Source organism: Heterodontus francisci, chromosome 17 (genome assembly GCF_036365525.1).
Source record: "Heterodontus francisci isolate sHetFra1 chromosome 17, sHetFra1.hap1, whole genome shotgun sequence".
In the NCBI taxonomy this organism is placed as follows: Eukaryota; Metazoa; Chordata; class Chondrichthyes; order Heterodontiformes; family Heterodontidae; genus Heterodontus; species Heterodontus francisci.
The window spans coordinates 65,167,462-65,189,732 of NC_090387.1; the positions used below are offsets into that span (position 1 = coordinate 65,167,462).

At 42.6% G+C, this 22,271-nt stretch overlaps 1 protein-coding gene across 1 annotated transcript; it reads right to left on the reverse strand.

Moving 5' to 3' along the window:
- Positions 1 to 2,055: 2,055 nt before the first annotated feature.
- agrp (agouti related neuropeptide) lies at positions 2,056 to 6,074 on the reverse strand. The gene is made up of 4 exons (XM_068049548.1): positions 5,994 to 6,074; positions 5,618 to 5,797; positions 4,881 to 4,966; positions 2,056 to 2,371 (listed from the first exon to the last, which is right to left on the reverse strand). The coding sequence occupies exons 2-4, from the start codon at positions 5,790 to 5,792 to the stop codon at positions 2,183 to 2,185; spliced, it is 450 nt and encodes a 149-aa protein (XP_067905649.1). The 5' UTR covers positions 5,793 to 5,797; positions 5,994 to 6,074; the 3' UTR covers positions 2,056 to 2,182.
- Positions 6,075 to 22,271: the final 16,197 nt, after the last annotated feature.

Sequence of the window (22,271 nt, forward strand, 5' to 3'; positions counted from 1 at the left end):
TGTGCGTTTCTGATAAAATTGCATTCCCGTCTTTAATAACCTCCCAAGTACTTGGTTAATGACCCTAATTGCCTGCCCGCTTCTACCGGGTGAGTTGCCGCCCTCCCAGAGAAGTTGCCTCCGAAGAAAATCGCACTGAGGCAGCAACACATTGGGGAACCGGCACGCTGCACTGCATCACAAATTTGCCAGCTCGCCCACTCACCAACCCACCTCTGCCTCCATGGCAAAATCCAGTCCTTTTATTTTTCTACTGCTTTAGCTTTTAATTGCCTTGCCTCTGATGAAATTATTTCCCTTATTTCACTTCAGTGTGTTGTGCTATTGGTGTTAAATCAGAAATAAAATCTCCACAAATGGATGGAAAGCAGTGATTATTGATCAACCAAGACTAAGGAAGTTCATGGATAATATAATCAGTCTGAGAGATAGAACAAGTAGGAAAAGGGGAATGTCGAGGTACATGCCAGATCATCCGACATACATCAGGGGCGGAAGGCTTACGTCGAACATCGAACCAATTCTTTACATGGAATGCTGTTCCACTACTTTATTTATGCTTCATAACACTTCAGTTGTGAATAAAGCTTCAAGTTTTGAAACTTAAATTACCAATGCCATCAAATCCCTAAGACACGAAGGTAGTTCAGAAAAAGTCAAAGAAGAGTTATACTGATCATAAGGATTGTGGTGTTTCCTGAAGGCAGAGACTGGTGATGCTGAACCCATGAGATTATCTATTGCAGACTCCAGGTTTGTAACATAGACTAAGGTCTATCCACAGCCTTGTATTTTGTTTCCCGTCTTCAGTCAAAAGCAGAGTAGTGAACACATGTTGCAGAATCAAGTCATTGCTTTCAGTTAAGGACAAAACAATATTTAGAATCTCATGTAAGAATATAGGTTTAGGAAAGCACTTATTGGGACTAAGCTTGAAAGGGTTAAATAACTAAAGCTTTGCCTGAAATTATTGTTCTGCAAAAAATGGACTGCTTTTAGGCTTTCAACTCAACTGGTTGCAAGTGGAGGATGATTGATGTGCACAGTATTTTATTATTGCGCACTAAGAGAGGGAGGACCAGTTGAGACATAAAGCCATCCATACCATTACCTCTTATTCCTTTTCAGATGCAGTCATGTGAACTGAGAATTCTTGTTATGTGTTGAAATATCAAATATAATCGTTTTTATTTTTCAGTTTAAACTTTGCTAGACTATTTTACTTTTTATTTCTCTTTTATTAGAATTAGTAAAGAGAAAGATTAAGATTCATTTACAGCTAGTTTTAAGATTTCTATTAACCACAGAAACATGGGAAGCTTTTAGAAAGGTTGAAAACAAAGATTAGGGGTTAGGAGGCATTGTCTGTGCCTGGACATGTACATGCCAGGCCCATGATTGGTCATGTGGAAGATACATGATTGGATGAATTTTGCTGCAATTTAGTTTTGGGGTCTAACTGTAGCGGCTTGGGCCACTTTCAATGTAAAGGCTTAAACTGAGGGTGCAATGACAGGTTGCAGAAGGTGCCTGGAACAAAGTCATAGCCCTAACCAAGAACCAATGGGGTAATATAACTATCAATTGTTCCTTGCAAACTGCTCCTCAAATACTGCATGTCTTACTTATGCTTGAATAAAAATCGTAACTTATCAATATGGAGATGGATTCGAACATTTGAACAGTCCCAAGAGACTATAAAATATTGCATAAATTGGAAGAATGGTAGAAATTGAGGACTTTAAGTTCCTTCCTCTACCAATCTGTGTAAAAGAAGTGGTTTAAAGCCTCCATTAAAACAGCAGAGAAAGTAATTTCATACAATGTGTTAAGCATCCCTCCACTGGTATCCTGCAATGTAACAAAGCTTGAGATTGATATGTCTATTTGCAGCAAACCTGATAACTTTGACACTTCTTAACCACATTTAAAAGATGTCGCTTTAGAACTCCCCCAAAGGGTTACAAAGTCCTGCAATGTCAATTTAAAGTTTGTGACATCTACTTGTCACAAATAAAGATCTAGGTGGTACGCCAAAAACAAGTTTTTTTTTCTTTATCATATATATAGTAAGTTTATTTCAACTGTAAAATTACAAGTTGCACACTAAAAACACCACAACACAAATCTGTTCATATATACTTTACAGAAACATATTCCAGCAGACAGCACGAGTACAAAACTAATTCTTGCCCTGGTGACAGCTGTTGCCAATTTTCCTGCAGTAACAAATAGCATTAAAAAACCTGCAGTAACAAATAGCACATGGATCACAGCAAGGCAGAGTATGACCGAAACAGGATTCCAAGTGTCGGACACATCTCCTGGGTGAACGCTCTGATCTGTCTATCTCCAGTGCATTGGATATTACCTGCAAGATTAAATTTAAAAGATTAGGAAATCACAGCTGCATACCATTTCTTCATACTGCAGCACTGAATTAATTAACAATTCCATTTAATAGTTAAACACATACAATATACATACACACACAGCATACAAATATACAGGATCTGACAAGATCATTTGGTACATCATGTCAGCCAAAAACAAAGCACACAGTTCATTACCTATATCTCTGAATTCTCACCAAATGCCTGTCCAAATCCTTCTTAAAATTACTGATGTTTACCAGCCTTGATAGCCTCCCTGGGCAGCTCTTCCAAACATTCATTACCTTCTGCAGCTTTTTTTTTGAATATTTGTTCTATCCACTCACTTCCCTTCCTACTGAGTGCTATCACAATAATTATTTCTTTCAGGATTCAACTTGTTACTACCTATAAGGATCTTAAATATATTTCAGGATTTTGATGATTTTTCTCAGGACAAAATTGAAAAGAAAAATTACATTTAATGCTGTTTTTTTCTAAACAATGTCCATTCTCTCAAATTTTGTTTTGGAAAAGGCACCCAGACAAAAAGTGGTCTATATGTTAAATGAAAGTGTTTTTCCCCCAGTGATTAATGTCATCAATTTTATGCTTTTCTACCTTAAGGACCAACCTCCTATGCTAAACTGCATTTAAAAGTCTGGGTAAAATGTTCACTATGGACTTCCCTCTATCCAAAAGCTCTATTGCCACCTCAAAGAATTCTAACCAGTTTTCCAGGCATGTTCTTCCTGCTACAAGACCATGGATTATTTCATACATCTCCAGGTGTTTTGCAATACCCTTCCTCAGGATGGTGTCTAAAATTTTACACAGTACAGGTGTCAGGTTCACCAGCTTTTAATTTCCAGGACAGCCCTTTTGTCCTTTTTCACACCAATTCTTTGGTACAACTCCCAATTCAATGATTCCCTGATGTTTCCCACAAGAACATAACCAACTTCATTGGTTGTTTCCTTACGTACTCTTGAGTACAGGCGAGGACCTTGACCAAATCCTCTTTCAGCATCTTCACCATTTCCATCACTTACTTTTCAATAGTTACTATTGTCCTGAATATTTTCAGCTCATTTCTCTGAAAAATCAATCCTTACATCCAGGAGCGAGTCAGTGGCTTCTTCCATGAATGCGGTTATTCTGGATATCTGCCTTTTCCTGCCATCCCAATACCCCATGCCCATACCTCTCAAAGAGAATACTATTTCTTTGGTGCTGGTTACTCCAGATATATTTGTAGAAGCCTTTAGATTTTGCCTTTATATTCCCTTCAATCTCTATCTATTCTTACCCATATAATTTGGCGTCCCATTAGGCACACCATCCACAAGCTTAAACATTCACTCCCTCCACCACCGGTGCACTGTAGCTCTATTGTGTCTATTTACAAGATACACTGCAGTTCCCAAGGCGACTTCAGCAGCATCTCCCAAACCTGCGACTTCCACCACCTAGAAAGACAATGCACATGGGAACATTATCACCTCCAAGTTCCCCTCTAAGCCACACACCATCCCAATTTGGACATATATCATTGTTCTTTCATTGTTGGTAGGTTAAAATCCTGGAACTGCCTCCCTAACAGAACTGTGGGGGTACCTTCATCAGATGGACTACAGCAGTTCAAGAGGAAGGCTCACCACCACCTTCTCAACGTCAACTAGGGATTGGCAATAAAATGCCAGCCTTGCTAGCAATGCCCATATCTCAAGAATGAATTAAATGTGAAAAAAGTCTTCACCCTATCCTTGTAATCTATCACTGAATCTGAAGGTCTAAATTTGAAGAGCGCACTCCTTTTTACCCTTATTCCATGCACTACCTCCGTTGTTTCCTTTATAAATCTTGCAATGTATATTTAAAAGCATCTAGCTCTTGAATATCTGACTGTAGGACATTTAAACCACACTTGCCTAGCTTGTTAGTTGCCACATGAATTACAGCCGCTTTGGCTCCCTTGCCAGAAATTTTGTCTGGAGAGACTTTTCACCTTCAATGTTGACCTTGCTCTATCTCCTATTATTGCCATTTATAAATCTGATTTAAAAAAAAATAAATAAACAATTACATAGAATATCTCAACCTGATCCTTCAGAAACTTGCTGTCTCATTAATCACACACCCTGTTAAAATCCACCTTTTTACTAATATGAAGTGAGAGTCTGAAAATGTTCAGCTGTTTGAAAGCTGGGCTGTTCTTAATTCTGCTTTACTTTTAACCAAGTCGCATAACTTCGAGAGAAATCACTATTAAAAGAGAGAATATCACAAGAATGTGTACCCAGTTGGGGAGACAAAAGGATAATGGAAGAACTTATTCTAGCTACTGATGCTTTCTTTTTCAATACAAATGAGCCATTTGCATGAAATTTTAAAAACTGCAATTTGTTCTGAAAAGTCGAAACTTATATGTAATAAAATTTTAACCAATTTATCACACAGCAAATGTCATCGAATTTTGCTTTGTTGGTATATGAACATTGTAGTTACCTCAGGATCCAGCATGATGTTCTCTGACATACGACCCTCCTTAAGGAAATCTACTGCTCCATCTAATACAGGTCCTGCCAGTGGACCTGAATTACAGATTCACAACGTTAAAACCGTTTGTAAAATGCTGCACTTTTTTGTTTATGCAAGGGCAAATTTGAAACTTGATTTGGTCGATTCAATAAATCTTACTAAAAATTAACTCTTGCAAATCATTCATTTTTTCTCGACTTGAACAATTGTTATAGCTTAAAATAATGACAGCCAGATAAAAGAATTATGTTTCGTACCATCAACATTTTCCCAGCTGAATATTGTGGGAGAAATCGAAAAGGACAAATGGGAAGGCACAAAACAAGACTGATAGAAGCAAGAGAAAAATGCCAGAATGAAATCAGAAAAACTGACAAATTCAGAAGAGCGGAGGAAAAAACAGAGGGGAAGAGAGACAGTATCGTCTTGTGTGCAATAGCATAGGAGATCCACCAATTGGTAAATTAACTTGGTTAGTTGTCAGTTGATACATTTGAAGTTAACAGAATACAAAAATAATACAGGTCCCCCATTGGAGCCATGAACCCATTCACTGTTCTGCGTTCCTTAGACTGCAAAAATGCAACTACAAGCAATTCCATTCCCACAGCCTTTTTAAGCGGTGGATATTTACTCACTTGAACAGCCTGCCCCCAAGATTAACGCAGTCAGTGCAGAGTTCGATAGAAACTGTTAAAACACACCTGCGGCTGACATTTGTGGTTTAACCCTGCTCAGAAGAGCAAGGTTAGTGTATGTAGCTGCATTCCGCACGGCGCTGGAATCCAACTCATCCGCTGAAGTTCTGGTAGAACCAGAGGTGAAAACGATCTGAACCATCTGCAGAACCCAGCAGCACAGCAACACGGCGTTAAACATGATACCTAGGAGGTAAAGGCACAAAATTCAGCTGGAAGAAACACCCAAGTCCGAGCCACAATTCTATTTCTATCGACAACACTGCATAAAAAGGTTAATTTATCTTTCATAAAGTGCATATGCTAAAGTTTGATTTAAGAGACCACTTCCAATAAATAACCTTCAGTTACCAAAGAATATTTGAAAAAATCAAAAGCAAACTTTTTGTCCAGACACTGGTTGCTGAGAAATGCTTCTGCTTTTGGGAAGCTGTGCTCAGAGCCTGGGGTTTATATCCACTGGATTCACTTCAGCGTCACTATGACGCCATCATTAAAGGAGGAGGAGTGGTATTTGTACTCACCTCACTCAACGTTCAAAAGGTTGAAGGTTCAAGCCCCACTCCAGCCTGACACTTCAGTACAGTACTGAGGGAGTGCTCCACTGCCAGAGGCATTGGACTGAATTTTATAAGCCCGCGGCGAAAAAGGAATCGCGGCGGCTCATTTAAATAGCCGGGGCAGGCTGACCACCACCCCCGCCGATCACGTGGAGGGGGTGGGCTGTCTGTCCCCAGCAACGGTGTCAACTGCCTGTGCGCAGGCGCTGATGCCATTCAGCCCTACCGGGAAATTTAAATATTTAAAGGGAAATTGAATTAAAATAAATATAAACATCTCTTTTGCCCCTCTCCCACCCCCAATAACAATTAAATTAATTATTTTCCCTCCGCCCCCAAACACTTACCTTTACCATCTGAGCTCCTCCCCGCCTGCAAAATCCACAAACTTTCAACTTCAACCCTTCCCACCGTCCTCTACACCCATGATGCTGATTTGACCCCATTTCCCACCCCCCCCACCCTGATAAACTTACTTCCTCCCCCCTCGCCACAAGTATTTCACCTCGTTTCCCCGGACAGGATTCTGAAGGCGTGGCAGTGCCAGCCACTGGGATGAAGATCGCGACGCGCCATCAGGAGGAGGTGTGAGATTCATTAATTCAATTATTTTAATTTATTTAACTATTTAAATTGCAGTCCCGTCGCCAAGCGGAGTGGGGGATGGCCACCACCAGGCCTCGCTGCTGCCGGTAATATCAGGCCGGGCCCTGCCAGCGTCGAGATCTATAGTGGGCCTCACCCGGGGCCATCTTCAGGACCCCCCTCCCCCCCCCCCCCCCCCCCCACCGCCATAAATCCCGACATCGAGTGTTCCTTAAAATCCAGCCCATCATCTTTCATATGAAACATTAAACCAAAGCCCCATCTGCACTGGGTAGTGTAAAAGGTCCTGTGGCATGATTCGAAGAGCATGGGAGCTCTCCCTAGTGTCCAGACTAATATTTATCCCTCAATCAATGTCACTAAAACAGATTACCTAGTCATTCATTTTAACATCGCAAAGTGTGAGGTTGTGCATTTTGGTACGAACAATAAGTCAGTCTTGTTCTCTGTTTGATTATACAATGCAGCATTCTATTTGCCTTATTAATTGATGCTAAACACCATGAAACTCTATGAATACTTCTGGATCTTTTTCAACTTCACTCTCAGCTATTTTGAGACCATTCAGGGATTACTTATGACACCTGTTACGATCAGATGAGGAGGGGTTGAAGGGCTCCCCTCTTGTCCCTCTCCTTGTTTGACCACAACAAGTTTATTTCTTTTTTTCAAGTAGATATACTTGCCAATTCAGTGAGTGTTTAACTATTTACGTACTATGATCATAAAAAGAACCAATCGAGTTTAACAAAGAAAAAGATTGGCTTTATTGTACTTAAACCAATCTAAGTAAAATAATAAACTACACTCCAACTTTCACACACACACACTCGAGCTTCACACTCACACACACACACACAGTAAGTTGCAGAGTGGGGAAGGATAGATTGGTCGGAGCAATAAAAAGGGATATTCAGTTTGTGGAGTTTGGTGATTCAGCTGGCTTCAGGCTGAACTCAGTGGTCCTGAGGTTTCTGGTTTTCAGATGTAGACCACTGATTCAGTGGTTCTCCTGGTGATAGTGACGCAGATGATTTCCTTCACGAGGTCTCTGTCTGCAGTAACGATAGGCCTGGGTGGTTATGGCCAGCAGACAGGGTTCGTAGCTAGTAAGGTGGACTGGAGAGACAGAGAGAGTGAGAGGGAGGAGGGACCCCACTTGGGACTTCTCTTGTTGGTGTCTAGCTGCTTGTCTCGGCTCAAACACACAGATGGTGGGCCTGTCACATGACTGTCACCCAGTGATTCAACATGATGACTATTGTGCATTCCCTCTTGCAACTTAATCAGTTCATGTCTACAAATTCCTTTCTCTTAACCAGGATCCCATTGTTCAAGTGATTAGGCTTGAGTAGTTCATCTCACCAGTTTAAGGTCCCAAGTGATTGCCTTAATGTCTTGTTAATGGGAGCAGGAGAGGTCGTTCACTCAAATTCTTGTTCTTGAGGGGACTGGGCAGACAACTTGCCTCTACCTCGATGCTTTGAAATGTCAGGTATAATGATGCAAATTGCGGTGGCCATCTTAGATGTTAGCAAAGTCACTTTTTATCTGTTTCTTTTTCTTTAAAAAAAAATTAATTCAGGTTTCTTGCTGGTGGGTTATAAAATCATCATTCAGCATAACACACTTTTTGTGACCCACCCATTTCTATTCTTATTCCATGTGTAATAATTTAATTTTGATTAATAATAGTCTGTGTTGTATCTAATCTTTGACCCCTCTGTGGCAGTGTTAATTGATGGATTTATCATAATGGTTCAGGAACTTGTTTTTTTGAAGCCGCATGCTAGAGTAGAAATGATAGTTTTGTCATAAAATAATGAACCCTAGAACTGAACTTGGATTGTTTTAATAAAAGCAAAATACTGCAGATGCTGGAAATCTGAAATAAAAACAAGAAATGCTAGAACCAGTCAGCAGGTCTGGCAGCATCTGTGGAAAAAGAAGCAGAGTTAATGTTTCGGGTCAGTCACTCTTCTTCGGAAGAAGGGTTCCGAAGAAGGGTCACTGACCCGAAATGTTAACTCTGCTTCTCTTTCCACAGATGTTGCCAGACCTGCTGAGTGGTTCCAGCATTTTTTGTTTTTATTTTGGATTGTTTTAACTTTGATTAATGTATTCTTAGTGCACATATTCCTATGGCGGGAATTTTGACCTAAAAAAAGTGATTAGATTTGGGAACAGGTGGGAATTTTGACCTAAAAAGTGATTGGATTTGGGAGCAGGTGGGAATTCTGACCTAAAAAATTGATTGGATTTGGGAGCAGGCGGGAATTTTGACCTAAAAAAGTAATTGGATTTGGGAGCAGGCGGCTAGTTAAAAAGTCTGACAGTGCATCAGGAAGCAGCTGCATCCCGCCTACTTCAACCTTTAACTTCGACGTGTTCGGCTGCATGAGTCCTGTGACAGTGCATCCTCGGAGCGCGTGATCTCTGAGGAGTCTTCATCCTCCTCCTGCACCACCTCTTGTAGGATGCTTCATGGGTGTGTGGTAGATGTTACTATTATTTTTATATTTATATTTCATATTTTATATTTATATTTTATATTTATAAGACATTATTTTGAACTGGCAAGATAAGAATGTGTTAAGCCATTATTGTGCACATGATCATCTTTCCCTGACTGCTATCATCAAGTCAACATGGGTGAGTGCTGTATGCCATGTGGCTATGTGATATTTAATTCTGTCACCAGGTAGCTGGGAGACCCCCATCTCCCCATTCCCAATGGCCAGGCATGCTCAGACTCAGCTTATCTCGTTACTCCTCCACTGCAGCTGTCAGTAAGGAGATTGCTGGAAGGCCTCCTCTGGTTCTCTATCTCTCCCTGGTGTTCTGTGCCATTGCCCTCACCTGTCTTGATCTGATTAAGTCATTAAACTGCCTCTGGCACTGTATTCACTGGCATCACATTCCTGCTGCTAACTGTCACTACAATCTCCAATGGTGCCTTCTTGCTCTGTGAGGCAGGCTTCCTTGTCCCATCAGGAAGAGAATCTCCCTGTGGGTCCTTACTGACCACAGCATCAGGTCTAGGGAAACATCTGTGAAGCAAAGTGGAGCCTTGCAATGATGTGAATCCATTGTTGCAGTTTCTTAAAACACCTGGACAATCCTTCAACTGTCATCCTTGTGTGTGGTCCCTTTAAATAGTTCAGCTGAAATAGACATATGCAAGTCATCATCACGCCTGCTTGCACTAATTGGTCAGGAAACCCGAAAGTCAGGTGCAAATGCAGTGGCTGGGTTAAAAAGCCACTGCCAAGCAAGCTGCTGAAACTCCCGGGTTCCCTACACACTACTGGGTACCCCCGTTGCACGTTGGACAGTTAAAATCCAGCGCCGCGAGAGCCCTGCGTTGCCTCTTCTGGGGTAGGCCTGCCAGAATACATGTCAATTAGGCACTTATGTGAACAGCAGCAGGCCTACCCGAGGCTTAAGGACCCAGGAAATGGTAGTCCCGCCTGCTGAGAGCTGTCAGCCAATCAGAGTCCAACAACTCTTTAACTAAGCAGTGCCACTGGGGAGGCGGTGGCTGCTGCAGGTACTGGACCGTTGGAAGTGCTGGACCCACAGAAAAGACAGGGTGGCAGTGGTTTGTGGGGTGGGGGTCATGGGTGAGAGGGTTGTAGCGGGGTTGGCAGCAAGGGCGAGGGGGTAGCTCTCAGCAGGTGCCACCTTTCCTGATGCCAGGCCCCTCGAACATGCACTAAGTACCTTTTAATGAGGGACCACCCTCCCCTCCGGAGCTGGCAAGCAACCTGCACAGGTTTGCTTGGCGTGCTCCCCCATGTGACGACAGGTCCACCCGCCGCTGGGATAATAAAGCCAGTGGTGGGATGAGGTCCTTAATTGGGCATTCATTGCCCACTTAAGGTCTTCAATTGATGGCTGGGCAGGAAGGCCGGTCACAAGCCTTCCCGTCCCGGACTTAATTTGGGTAGAAGCGGGAAGATGGTGGGGTCCCCTCACTGCCACCATCCTGCCTGATTACATGCTCTCCCTGCCTCCAAACTCAATGCGGGGGAAGAGCATAAAATTCCCCCCCATAATTCTGTAAACTTCAATTCCGTCCATAGTTGCATTTAGGTTCCACTGGGCATTTATACTCTTAGAAATAAATATTCTGCAGATAGCTGATATCTACTGTTAGCCAGGAAGTGTATGGGTGTAATGCCTGCATTTCTCTGTAACGCACCATCAGATGTTCAGCGGAACAAACTATTCTGGACTCATTCCATGCTGCTGTTAAGTGAGAATAGCAATGTTCCCAGGATGAGTCAACCTGGCCACATACAGAACTTGGCTATTTAACTTACTGTTGCTGCAGATAATAGTGCTACAGGGGAGAGTGGAAAGTGTGTTATTGTAAAATGGCTGGGACACAGCAACACTAAGTGAATTCACCTACCAAATCGGAACATTCTTTTGCCTTACATCCTCACTATGACTGCTTTCATATTTCATACACCATGTCATTGGAAATACTCCCCGCCCCCCAAATGTCCCGTTTTGTTTTAATTATTATTAATTTTTCAGATATGGGCATCACTGGCAAGGCTGGCATTTATTGCCCATTCCTAGATACACAAGAGAAGTGGTGGTGGGCCTTCTTCTTGAAATGCTGCAGGTCTTATGATGAAGGTAGTTCCACAATGCTTCTAGATAGGGAGTTCCAGGATTTTGATCCAGGAACAGCTTGTATATGTCTTAAGTCAGGATGGCGTGTGACTTGGAGGTGATGGTGTTCCCATACACCTACTGGTCTTGTCCTTCTAGACAGTGGAGGTCTTGAGAGCAGCTGTCAAAGAAGCCATGGCGAGTAGCTGTACTGAATTGTGCAGATAGTACATGCTGTATCCACGATATGGTGGTGATGGAGGGAATAGATATTTAATCTGGTGGATGGGCTGTCAATAAAGTGAATGACTTTTTCCTGCACGGTGCCAAGCTTCTTGAGTATTATAGCGACTTCGCCCATTCAGGCAAGTGGAAAGTATTCCATCACACACCTGACTTGTGCTTTGTAGATATTGAAGAGGCTTTGCTGGGTCAGAAAGTGAACCACTCACTGCAGAATACCCAACCTCTGGCCTGTTCTATTATCTATGCATTTATGTGGCTTGTTTGGTTGGGTTTCTAGTCAATTGAGACACCCTGCCTCCCTGGATATTAATGATGAGGGATTCAGCTATGGTAATGAACACAATAGTCCGACTGTTTCAAGCCTGTGTCCTCAGTACCTTGCTCTACGGTAGCAAGGCCTGGACAACGTATGTCAGCCAAGAGCGAAGTCTCAACTCATTCCATCTTCGGCTGCTTCCAGAGAATCCTTGGCATCAGGTGGCAGGACTGTATCTCCAATGCAGAAGTCCTGGAGGTGGCCAACATCACCGGCATATACACCCTACTGAGCCAGTGGCGCTTGAGATGGCTTGGCCATGTGAGCTGCATGGAAGATGGCAGGATCCCCATGGACACATTGTACATCAAGCTTGTCACTGGTATCAGACCCACCGGCCATCTATGTCTCCGCTTTAAAGACGTCTGCAAACGCGACATGAAGTCCTGTGACATTGACCACAAGTCGTGGGAGTCAGTTGCCAGTGATCGGCAGAGCTGGCGGACAGTCATAAATGCGGGGCTAAAGAGTGGCAAGTCGAAAAGACTTAGATGTTGGCAGGAAAAAAGACAAAAGTGCAAGGAGAGAGTCAACTGTGTAACAGCCCCAGCAACCAATTTTATCTGCAGCACCTGTGGAAGAGTCTGTCACTCTTGAATTGTCCTTTATAGCCACTCCAGGTGCTGCTCCACAAACCACTGACCACCTCTTGGCGCTTACCCATTGTTTCTCGAGACAAGGAGGCCAAAGAATGCTACTGACTGTTATGAGGAGGTGATTAGGTTCTCTCTTGTTAGAAATGATGATTCTCTGGCACTTGTGTGGCACTAATGTTACTTACCATTTTATCATCCTAAACCCCTGGATGATGCCCAGATCTTACTGCATTCTGGCATGCACTGCTTCATTATCTGGGGAATTGCAAGGGGAGCTGAACACTGCAATCATCAGCGAGCAGCCCCACATCTATCCTTCTGATGGAGGTAAGATCATTGATGAAGCAGCTGAAGATAGTTAGGCCAAGGACATTGCCCTGAGGAATTCCTGCAGCAATGTCCTGGGGCTGAGATGATTGGCTTCCAAAAACCACAACCATCTTCCTTTGTGTCAGCTTTCTTCCGATCTCATTGACTTCAGTTTTGCTTATGCCTCTATCTGTTAAATGCTGCCTTGATGTAAAGGTCAGTAACTCTCATCTCACCCTTGGATTTCAGCTCTTATGGCCATGTTCGGACTAAGGCTTTAATGTGGTCTGGAGCTGAGTGACCCTCATGGAACCAGAGCTGAACATCAATGAGTAGGTGAGTAATTGATACTTGATAGAAATTGGATGACTCCATCCATCACTTTATTGACAATTGAGAGTAGGCTGATAGGGCAATAATTGCTGGATTGGATCTTTCCTGCTTTTTGTGGATAGAACATACCTGGGCAATTTTCCACATTGATGAGTAGATGCTGTTAAACTCCAGAAAGTTTGTTATGGAAGGATAATGCTGGAGCCTATCTTTACTCAGTTTCACATTTATTGTACAGAGTAAAAGGATGACAAATATATAGCTCCTCACTCAAGCTCAGTAAGTGTCTGCTTTTAAGTGCTCAAGTAAGACCCCAGTTAACATCCTCCACCTGTATATAATCAAATAATTGATATACAATTAACAGATGTCAATATTGTAGCTGTACTGGAGCAGCTTAGTTAGAGGTGTAGTTAGTTCGAGAGCACAAGTTTTGAACATTACAACCAGGATATTATCAAAGCCTGTAGCCATTGCTGTATCCAGTATACTCACCCACTACTTGATGCCACGTGGAGTGAATCGAATTGGCTGAAGACTGGTACTTTGATTGTGGGGACTACAGGAGGAGGTCGAGAAGGATCATCCTTCTGGCTGGAGATAGTTGCAAATACTTAAGCCTTGCCTTTTGCATCAGTTTCACCATCATAGAGGATGGGGATGTTCATAGGGCCACCTCCTCCTGTGGACTGCTTAATTGTCCATCATTTAATACCAGTGTAGCCTGTAACTGTTGATCATTTCATTTATCACTTAATTATGCCCCATAATGCTTTAATCTGCCAGTGGAGAGCTGATTCAAGATATTCAATCAGCTGACGATTTGACTCGGCAAGGATCTAGCCTTGGCCCCTCCTATTTTACCATTACATGTCGACTTTCTGAGGATGAACCAGACTGTTTGCAATCATATTTGAGCTCGAGGTGAGCTTCCGACCCCCACATATCTGTGCCATCAGCAAGACTGCTTATTTCCACCTCCATAAAATCTCCCGACTCTGCCCTGCCTCAGCTCATTGCTGCTGAAACCCACTTGCATGTCTTTGTTACCTCTGGAAGTAGCTATTCCAATGCACTCCTGGCTGATCTCTGACATTCTACTCTCTGTACAGTTGTGCCAAGACCAGTTCACCCAACGCCCCTGTGCCCACTGACCTTCATTGGTTCCCAGTCAAGCAGTGCTTCGATTTTAAAATTCCCATCCTTGTTTCCAAATCCCTCCGTGGCCACACCCCTTCCTATTTCTGTAATCTCTTCCAGCCCCACAACCCTTTGCGATATCTGCGTTCATTTAGTTCTGACCTCTTGAGCATCCTCAATTTTAATTGCTGCACCATTGCTGTCTAGGCCGTAAACACTGGAATTCTCTCCCTAAACCTCTCCGCCTCTCTTTCCTTTTTAAGATGCTCCTTAAAACCTAACTCATTGACCAAGCTTTTGGCTGTCTGTCCTAATATTGTCTTATGTGGCTCAGTGTCCGATTATACTTCAAAACATTCCTGTGAAGCACCTTGGGGCATTTTATTACATTAAAGGTTTGATTTAAATACTAGTTGTTGTTGTTGTTGTAGAAACTAAAATCAAAACCATCCAATCGGATGATCAGAGTTTAACATGTCCACTGCCAGATTGATAGCTAAAGATTCCCCTTTTGCTTCATGTTATTCTGATAGGTATTGTTACACAAATTTCAGTGTAAAATATCAACAATTAGATGAACTACTTTACCTGGGAAGACTGAAGGCACAATAAATTCCCTTCATGAAACTGAAGGACAAATATATGTTTAAAAAGTCATAGGAAATAAAGTGGAAAAGGGCACTGTACATCTGCTTTCTGAACAATTCAGCTAGACCAAAACGTTTAAATTGCAAATGATCAGAAATCCATTTAGAACTGAAAAGGGAGTTTGTTTTCTCTAGGCATGTGACTGAGGTAATTATTTTTCCCGCTCAACGTGGATAAGTAAGTGTTTAATGAGAGAGGACCTGAAAGGTACTTTGTTGTTATCGTACAGGTCATTTTGAAATCCATTAAACAAAATGTTGAAGGTCTGATTCATCTGGTAAAATATGTTTTACTTGCGTGTATTGATTTCTCTTTAACACAGCATATATACAACGTGGTTGGTGTCAGGAGCAATGTTAACATCAGCATGAGACCATTTACTTTCAGGACTATTTTTTCCGTTCCAATATATATTTGACTACTGCTGTCATCCTCTTTATTTAAAATTCAAAAAGAGGCACAAAATTAAACAGAGCATCCAAATTAACCTAACTGTGTGCAAACATATATATAGTTATGCCCGAGGCGGGAGGAGTGCACTGTCTTTTCTAGTTCCACTTCTCCACAGGCCACAACATATATTTAAATGTTTACCCATGGTCAATCCTATACTTTACTCTTTATCCCAGAATAAAATTTACCAGCCAGGTTTCTTTTATCAGTTTATTATAAAACAAGACTCATCCAGTAACAAAGCAAAGCATTAACACAGTTTGAAATATGATTGTAAATAGATATTCCCTTCTAGATACCCAACACACGTGCGTGCGCATGCACACACACAAACACACGCACACCGGTCAGATAAAAAAAAAATTCTCTGCAGAGGTCTTTTACAAAAAAAAAACTTTAGCCAAATACTTGTTAATTCTTGAAGAAAAAGGATAAGATATGTTGTGTCCCAAATGGCATACAGTCTGGCATATGAGTACACATAGATGGGTCACTGGGATCTTTTCTGGAGCAGTTTTTTTCAAGCGGTGTCCAGAATTAATCTGGCAGGCTTCCCAGGAGCTTCTCAGGAGAAATGAGGCTTTAGGGGTTTTAGCTATCATACATTGGATCTTTTTCAGCGTCTCTCAAAGAGGTGGAGAAAGATGAGTTGGGTGTTTCAGCAGGCTACAAACCCAACTGACATTCAAAACAGTCCACACCCCATCCAGAAAGTCAAAAACTCCTGACCACCATAAATCTTGACATGTCACTTCTCTATAAACATCTCCCCCAAGTCACCAAGGCTTCTGTTGTTTATTTAGCTTAGGCATGTGATATCCAGTAAAGGTTTGTTTTCAAACAAAACCTCAAGTGTCTTCCCAATGACCCTTGCAGAAAAAACACATCCATGTAATCTTTTCAGGTTTCCAAATGAACCAATGTCCACACTTTTTATCACAAGTTCTCAAAACATCTTAAGAACGGAGCAAATTTCTAACAATATGTATATAAAATAAACTAATCATCAGCAATCTATGTACAAGTGATATTCAAAATGCCGGGTGCCAATATTTCATATTGATTTTTTTTACTCTGCAAAATCATCTGACTGCTTCTCACAGGCTCAGGCCACTGGAAGATTGCTATCCACTGCCTCCTTGTCTTCACCCACAGTCAGGGCTTCTCAGGAACAAGTATGGGGTTCCCTGTGGCATCTGTTCTCGTGTTTTTAGGTGCCACCTGAAGGCTAGGATGGCAGGAGATGATTGCCTAGTCCTATTGTACCAAAGGCTCACGGGCCTGAGGTGGCCCTTGTCTGGTGTCAGATGCTCCTTGGCAAGTTGGCATTGCTTCTCATTTTCCACTGATGTAGTGCCACGCAGAGATGGCTGGAGGTCGAGCATGCACTACTGTCCTGAGCAATGTCAGTATTGTGGAGCTAAAGCTCTTCTTCCTCCTCCTTTGGTGGATCTGCAGGAAAAGAAAGTAGAAGCAAAGTTTGGGTAAATATTGGATAAACATTATCCCCTTGAGATTGAAGAGACAGAGCAGGAGGTGCAAGGTTTCGGCTGTGTGCTGCTTCACAGGAAGGCCATGGTGACAACATAGGCACTAAGTCACTAACCTGCTGCCAACAAGTTGTAGACGATCTTGCCATTCCCCCACAGCAAGAGCTGATTGACTCCCCATAAACTCAATTGGTTTTTCCTTGTAGGGATGAGGTGTTGGGGTTAGGGAAGCCCCTTCTGATGCCCTGTCTGTGGCGGGCAATTAGTCATAGAGTTATAGAATCAGTACAGCACAGGAGGAGGACATTCAGCCCATTGAGTCCATGCTGGCTCTCTCGAGAGCAATCTAGTCAGTCCCATTCCCCCTTTCTATCCCCATAGCCCTGCAAGTTTATTTCCTCAAGTGCCCATCCAATTTCCTTTTGAAATCATTGAGTGTCTCTGCTTCCACCATCCTCGTAGGGTAGCGGGTTCCAGGTCATTATGACTTGCCGCATAAAAATGTTCTTCCTCACATCCCCCCACTGCCCACATCTTAACTCACACTAAATCCCATTCCCCTATCACTCCTGTGCTTGCTGACCTACACTGTCTCCCGGTCAAGCAACGTCTTGACTTTAACATTTTCATGCTTGTTTTCAAATCTCTCTATGGCCTCGCCCCTCCCTATCTCTGTAATCAGCTCCAGTCCCACAACCCTCCAAGATATCTGTGCTTCTCAATTTCTGGCTACTTGTGCATCTCTGATTTTAATCACTCCACCATTGGTGGCCATGTCTTCAACTGCCTAGGCATAGAGTTATAGAATCAGTACAGCACAGGAGGAGGACATTCAGCCCATTGAGTCTATGCTGGCTCTCTCGAGAGCAATCTAGTCAGCCCCATTTCCCCATTCTATCCCCATAGCCCTGCAAGTTTATTTCCTCAAGTGCCCATCCAATTTCCTGGAATACACTCCCTACACCTCTCCACCTTGCCTTCCTCCTTTAAGACACTCCTTAAAACTTACCTCTTAGACCAAGCTTTTGGTTATCTGGCCTAATATCTCCTTTTGTGCCTCAGTGTCATACTTTGTTTTATAATGCTCCTGTGAAGTACCTTGGGATGTTTTATTACCTTAAAGGTGCTATATAAATACAAGATATTGCTGTTGTTGTTGCATCTCTTGCCCAAAACCTTACATCTGTGTCCCCTAGTCCTTGTATCATTAGCTAATGAGAACAGCTTTTCTTTGTCTACCTTATCTAAACCCGTCATAATCTTCTACACCTCTATCAAACCTCCCATCAATCTCCTTTGCTCCAAGCAGAACAACTCCAGCTTCTCCAACCTGACCTTGTGGCTAAAATCCTTCATCTCTGGAGCCATTCCGGTAAATCTTACTACCTGCTTACTATTTACATGACTTTTGGATTCCCTTTTATGTTAAAGGCCATTCAATTCTCATATTCTTTCTTTGCCAGTTTTACTTTCCTCTACACTTCCCCTCCTAGCTTATTGTATTTGGCCTGCTTTTCGCTTGAAGAATTCACCTGACGTGCATCATACACCCTCTTTTTTCATCCTCTTCATCATATTTGTTATCCGCCACAAAGATCACCCATTATGCCATTACTGTTTTTCCTGTCAGCTTTGGTTCAATTTTACCCTGGCTAGATCTCCTCTCATTCCATTGAAGTTATCCCTCTTCCAATTTAGAAGTTCTACTTTAGATTGTTCCTTGCTCTTCTCCATTACTAATCTAAACTTTATGGTACAGTGATCATTCTTACCCAAGTGTTCCATCACATACACTTGGTCCACTTGGCCCACCTCATTCACCAGCACCAGATCCAGCAATGCCTCTTTCCTGGTTGGACCGAGAACATACCAGTCAAGGAAGTTCTGAACACATTTCAGAAATTCCTCCTCCTCCTTTCCCTTTACTCTTACATTACCCCAATCTATATTTGGGTAATCAACATCCCCAATATCACCACTCTATAGTTTGTGCACAGCTCTGTGATTTCTCTGCAGATTTGCTCCTCTCTCTCTCTCGCAATTTGAAGGCCTATAGAAGAGCCCCAGTACTGTGATCGTAACTTTCTTGTTTCTCAACTCTAACTAAATGTATTCTATCCTTGACCGTCAAGGACATCCTTTCTTTCCAATACTACAATGTCTTCCCTAATCAGTACTGCCACCCACCTCCCTTTTCCCTTAGCTTAGATGGAGTGGAGTTCTTAAAATGTATACAGGAGAACTTTTTCGCTCAATATGTAGAGGATCCAACAAGGGAGGGTGCAGTGCTGGACCTAATTCTGGGGAATGAAGCCAGACAGGTGGTTGATGTGTTGGTGGCGGAGCATTTTGGTGATAGCGACCACAACATGGTACAATTTAAGCTTGTTATGGAGAAAGAAATAGACAAGTTGCAAAAAAAGGTTTTGGATTGGGGGAGAGCGAATTTTAGTAAAATAAGGCAGGATCGGGCCAAGGTAGACTGGAAAGAGTTACTTGTTGGGAAATCTACAAAAGAGCAGTGGGGGGCCTTCAAAAAGGAAATGGGGAGGGTACAGGACCAACATGTTCCCTCTAGGGTATTAGGAGCAACAAGCTCAGAGAACCATGGATGACCAGAAACATTCAGGGTACGATGAGAAGGAAAAGAGAGGCTTTTAGCAAATACAAGGAGAGCAAATCAACGGAAGCATTAGTGGAGTACAGAAAGTGTAGGATGGAGTTTAAGAAAGCAATTAGGAGAGCAAAGAGGGGATATGAGAAAGCTCTGGCTGGTAAAAGTAGGGAAAATCCCAAGATACTCGATAAGTATATCAATGGGATGAGGATAACCAGGGAAAGAGTAGGACCCATTAGAGACCAAGGAGGAAATCTCTGGGTGGAGCCAGAGGACATTGGTAAGGTGTTGAATGAATACTTCACATCTGTATTCACCCAAGAGAATGAGGATGTATTTATGGAACTCAGAGAGAGAGACTGTGAGGTTCTTCAGCAAATTGTCATAGGGAGTGAAAAGGTATTGGAGGTTTTGGCAGGCTTAAAAGTGGACAAATCTCCAGGGCCAGATGATTTGTGTCCCAGGATGCTGTGGGAGTCGAGGGTGGAGATTGCAGGGGCTCTGACCCAAATTTTTAATTCCTCTCTTTCCACGGGGGAGGTGCCAGAGGACTGGTGAACAGCTAATGTGGTCCCACTATTTAAGAAAAGTTGTAGAGATAAGCCAGGGAACTACAGACCAGTGAGTCTCACGTCAGTGGTAAGGAAACTATTGGAGAAAATTCTGAAGGAGAGAATCTATCTCCACTTGGAGAGGCAAAATTTGATTAGGAATAGTCAGCATGGCTCTGTCAGAGGGAGGTCATGCCTAACAAATTTGATTGAATTTTTTGAGCATGTGATCAGATGTATAGATGAGGGTAGTGCAGTTGATGTAGTTTACATGGATTTCAGCAAAGCCTTTGACAAGGTCCCACATGGGAGACTTCTCAAGAAAGCAAATGCACATGGGATACAGGGTAACTTGATAAGGTGGATTCAAAATTGGCTTAGCTGTAGGAGACAGAGAGTGATGACAGATGGCTGTTTTAGTGACTGGAAGCCAGTGTCCAGTGGCGTACCACAGGGATCTGTGCTGGGTCCCCTATTGTTCGTCATTTATATAAACGACATAGATGACTATGTGGGGGGTAGGATCAGTAAGTTCACGGATGACACAAAGATTGGTCCAGTGTTTAAAAGTGAGGTGGAGTGTCTTGGGTTACAGGAAGATATAGACGGGATGGTCAAATGGGCAGAAATGTGGCAGATGGAATTTAACACTGAAAAGTGTGAGGTGATACACTTTGGAAAGAGTAATGTGACATGGAAGTATTCAATGAATGGCCTGACATTGGGAAGTTCCGAGGAACAAAGGGACTTTAGCGTGTTTGTCCATAGATCGCTGAAGGCAGAAGGGCAGGTTAATAGGGTGGTGAAAAAGGCATATGGGACACTTGCCTTTATCAATCGAGGCATAGATTACAAAAGCAGGGAGGTCATATTGGAGTTGTATTTTTTTTTTAATTCATTCATGAGATGTATGCGTCACTGGCCAGGCCAGCATTTATTGCCCATCCCTAATTGCCCTTGAGAAGGTGGTGGTGAGCTGCCTTCTTGAACCGCTGCAGTCCATTTGGGGTAGATATACCCACAGTGCTGTTAGGAAGGGAGTTCCAGGATTTTGACCCAGCAACAGTGAAAGAACGGCGATATAGTTCCAAGTCAGGATGGTGTGTGACTTGGAGGGGAACTTGCAGGTGGTGATGTTCCCATGTATTTGCTGCCCTTGTCCTTCTAGTTGGTAGAGGTCGCGGGTTTGGAAGGTGCTGTCTAAGGAGCCTTGGTGCATTGCTGCAGTGCATCTTGTAGATGGTACATACTGCTGCCACTGTGCGTCGGGCACCCTGACTAATTAGGGAGATGAACAGGATGACGTGGCCATTTTATCAGAGGAAGGATTTCTGTTTAAAGGGGCCATGGCATGTTTCAGAGAAGCACACCAGCACTTGGATATTTCAGGCTGCAGCAACCCACAAGCATGGTGAGGATAACTGGGAAGGCTATTAAAAGTGAAGGACGTGGTTTTCAGGTTGTGAACATAAGTAGGGAGGGAGCAGAGTAGCCATTTTGCAAGATGCTGAGTTGGCACTTCTGTTAAAGAGAGAACACCATGAAGGGTTAGTTGTGGAAGTGTTGCTTTAAGAATGTGAATTACTGCACTGGAGCCTAGGTGTGTGTCTATCTCTGGAATGGGGCTTAAACCCAGAAATTTCCAATGCAGAGGTAAGAGTGCTACCACTGAACCATGGCTGATAATAGAAGGATAGCTGTGGTAAGTGAGTTTCATTCAACAATGGATTATAATTAAAAGATAAACAATATCTGACAAAAAATAAATAAATCCAATACTTCAACTGTGTTTTGGATTGAGTTGAACAAACTAAAGTCAGAAATTTGTTACGATCAGGTGAGGAGGGGTCAAAAGGCTCCCCTCTTGTCCCTCTCCTTGTTTGACCACAACAGGGTTTATTTATTTTAAACTGTGGATGTGTTCACCAATTCAGTGAGTGTTTGACCCTTTTTTGTGCAATGATCGTAAAAGAATCAATCGGACAGGTTTTCTTGAGTTTAAACAAGAAAGAGGTTAGTTTATGTATTTAAACAAAACCTGATCTAAGTAAAAATAATAAACTATGCTCCAACATTTACACATACGCGCACACACACACACACACACACACACACACACACACACACATACGCGCACACACACACACACACACACACACACACACACAC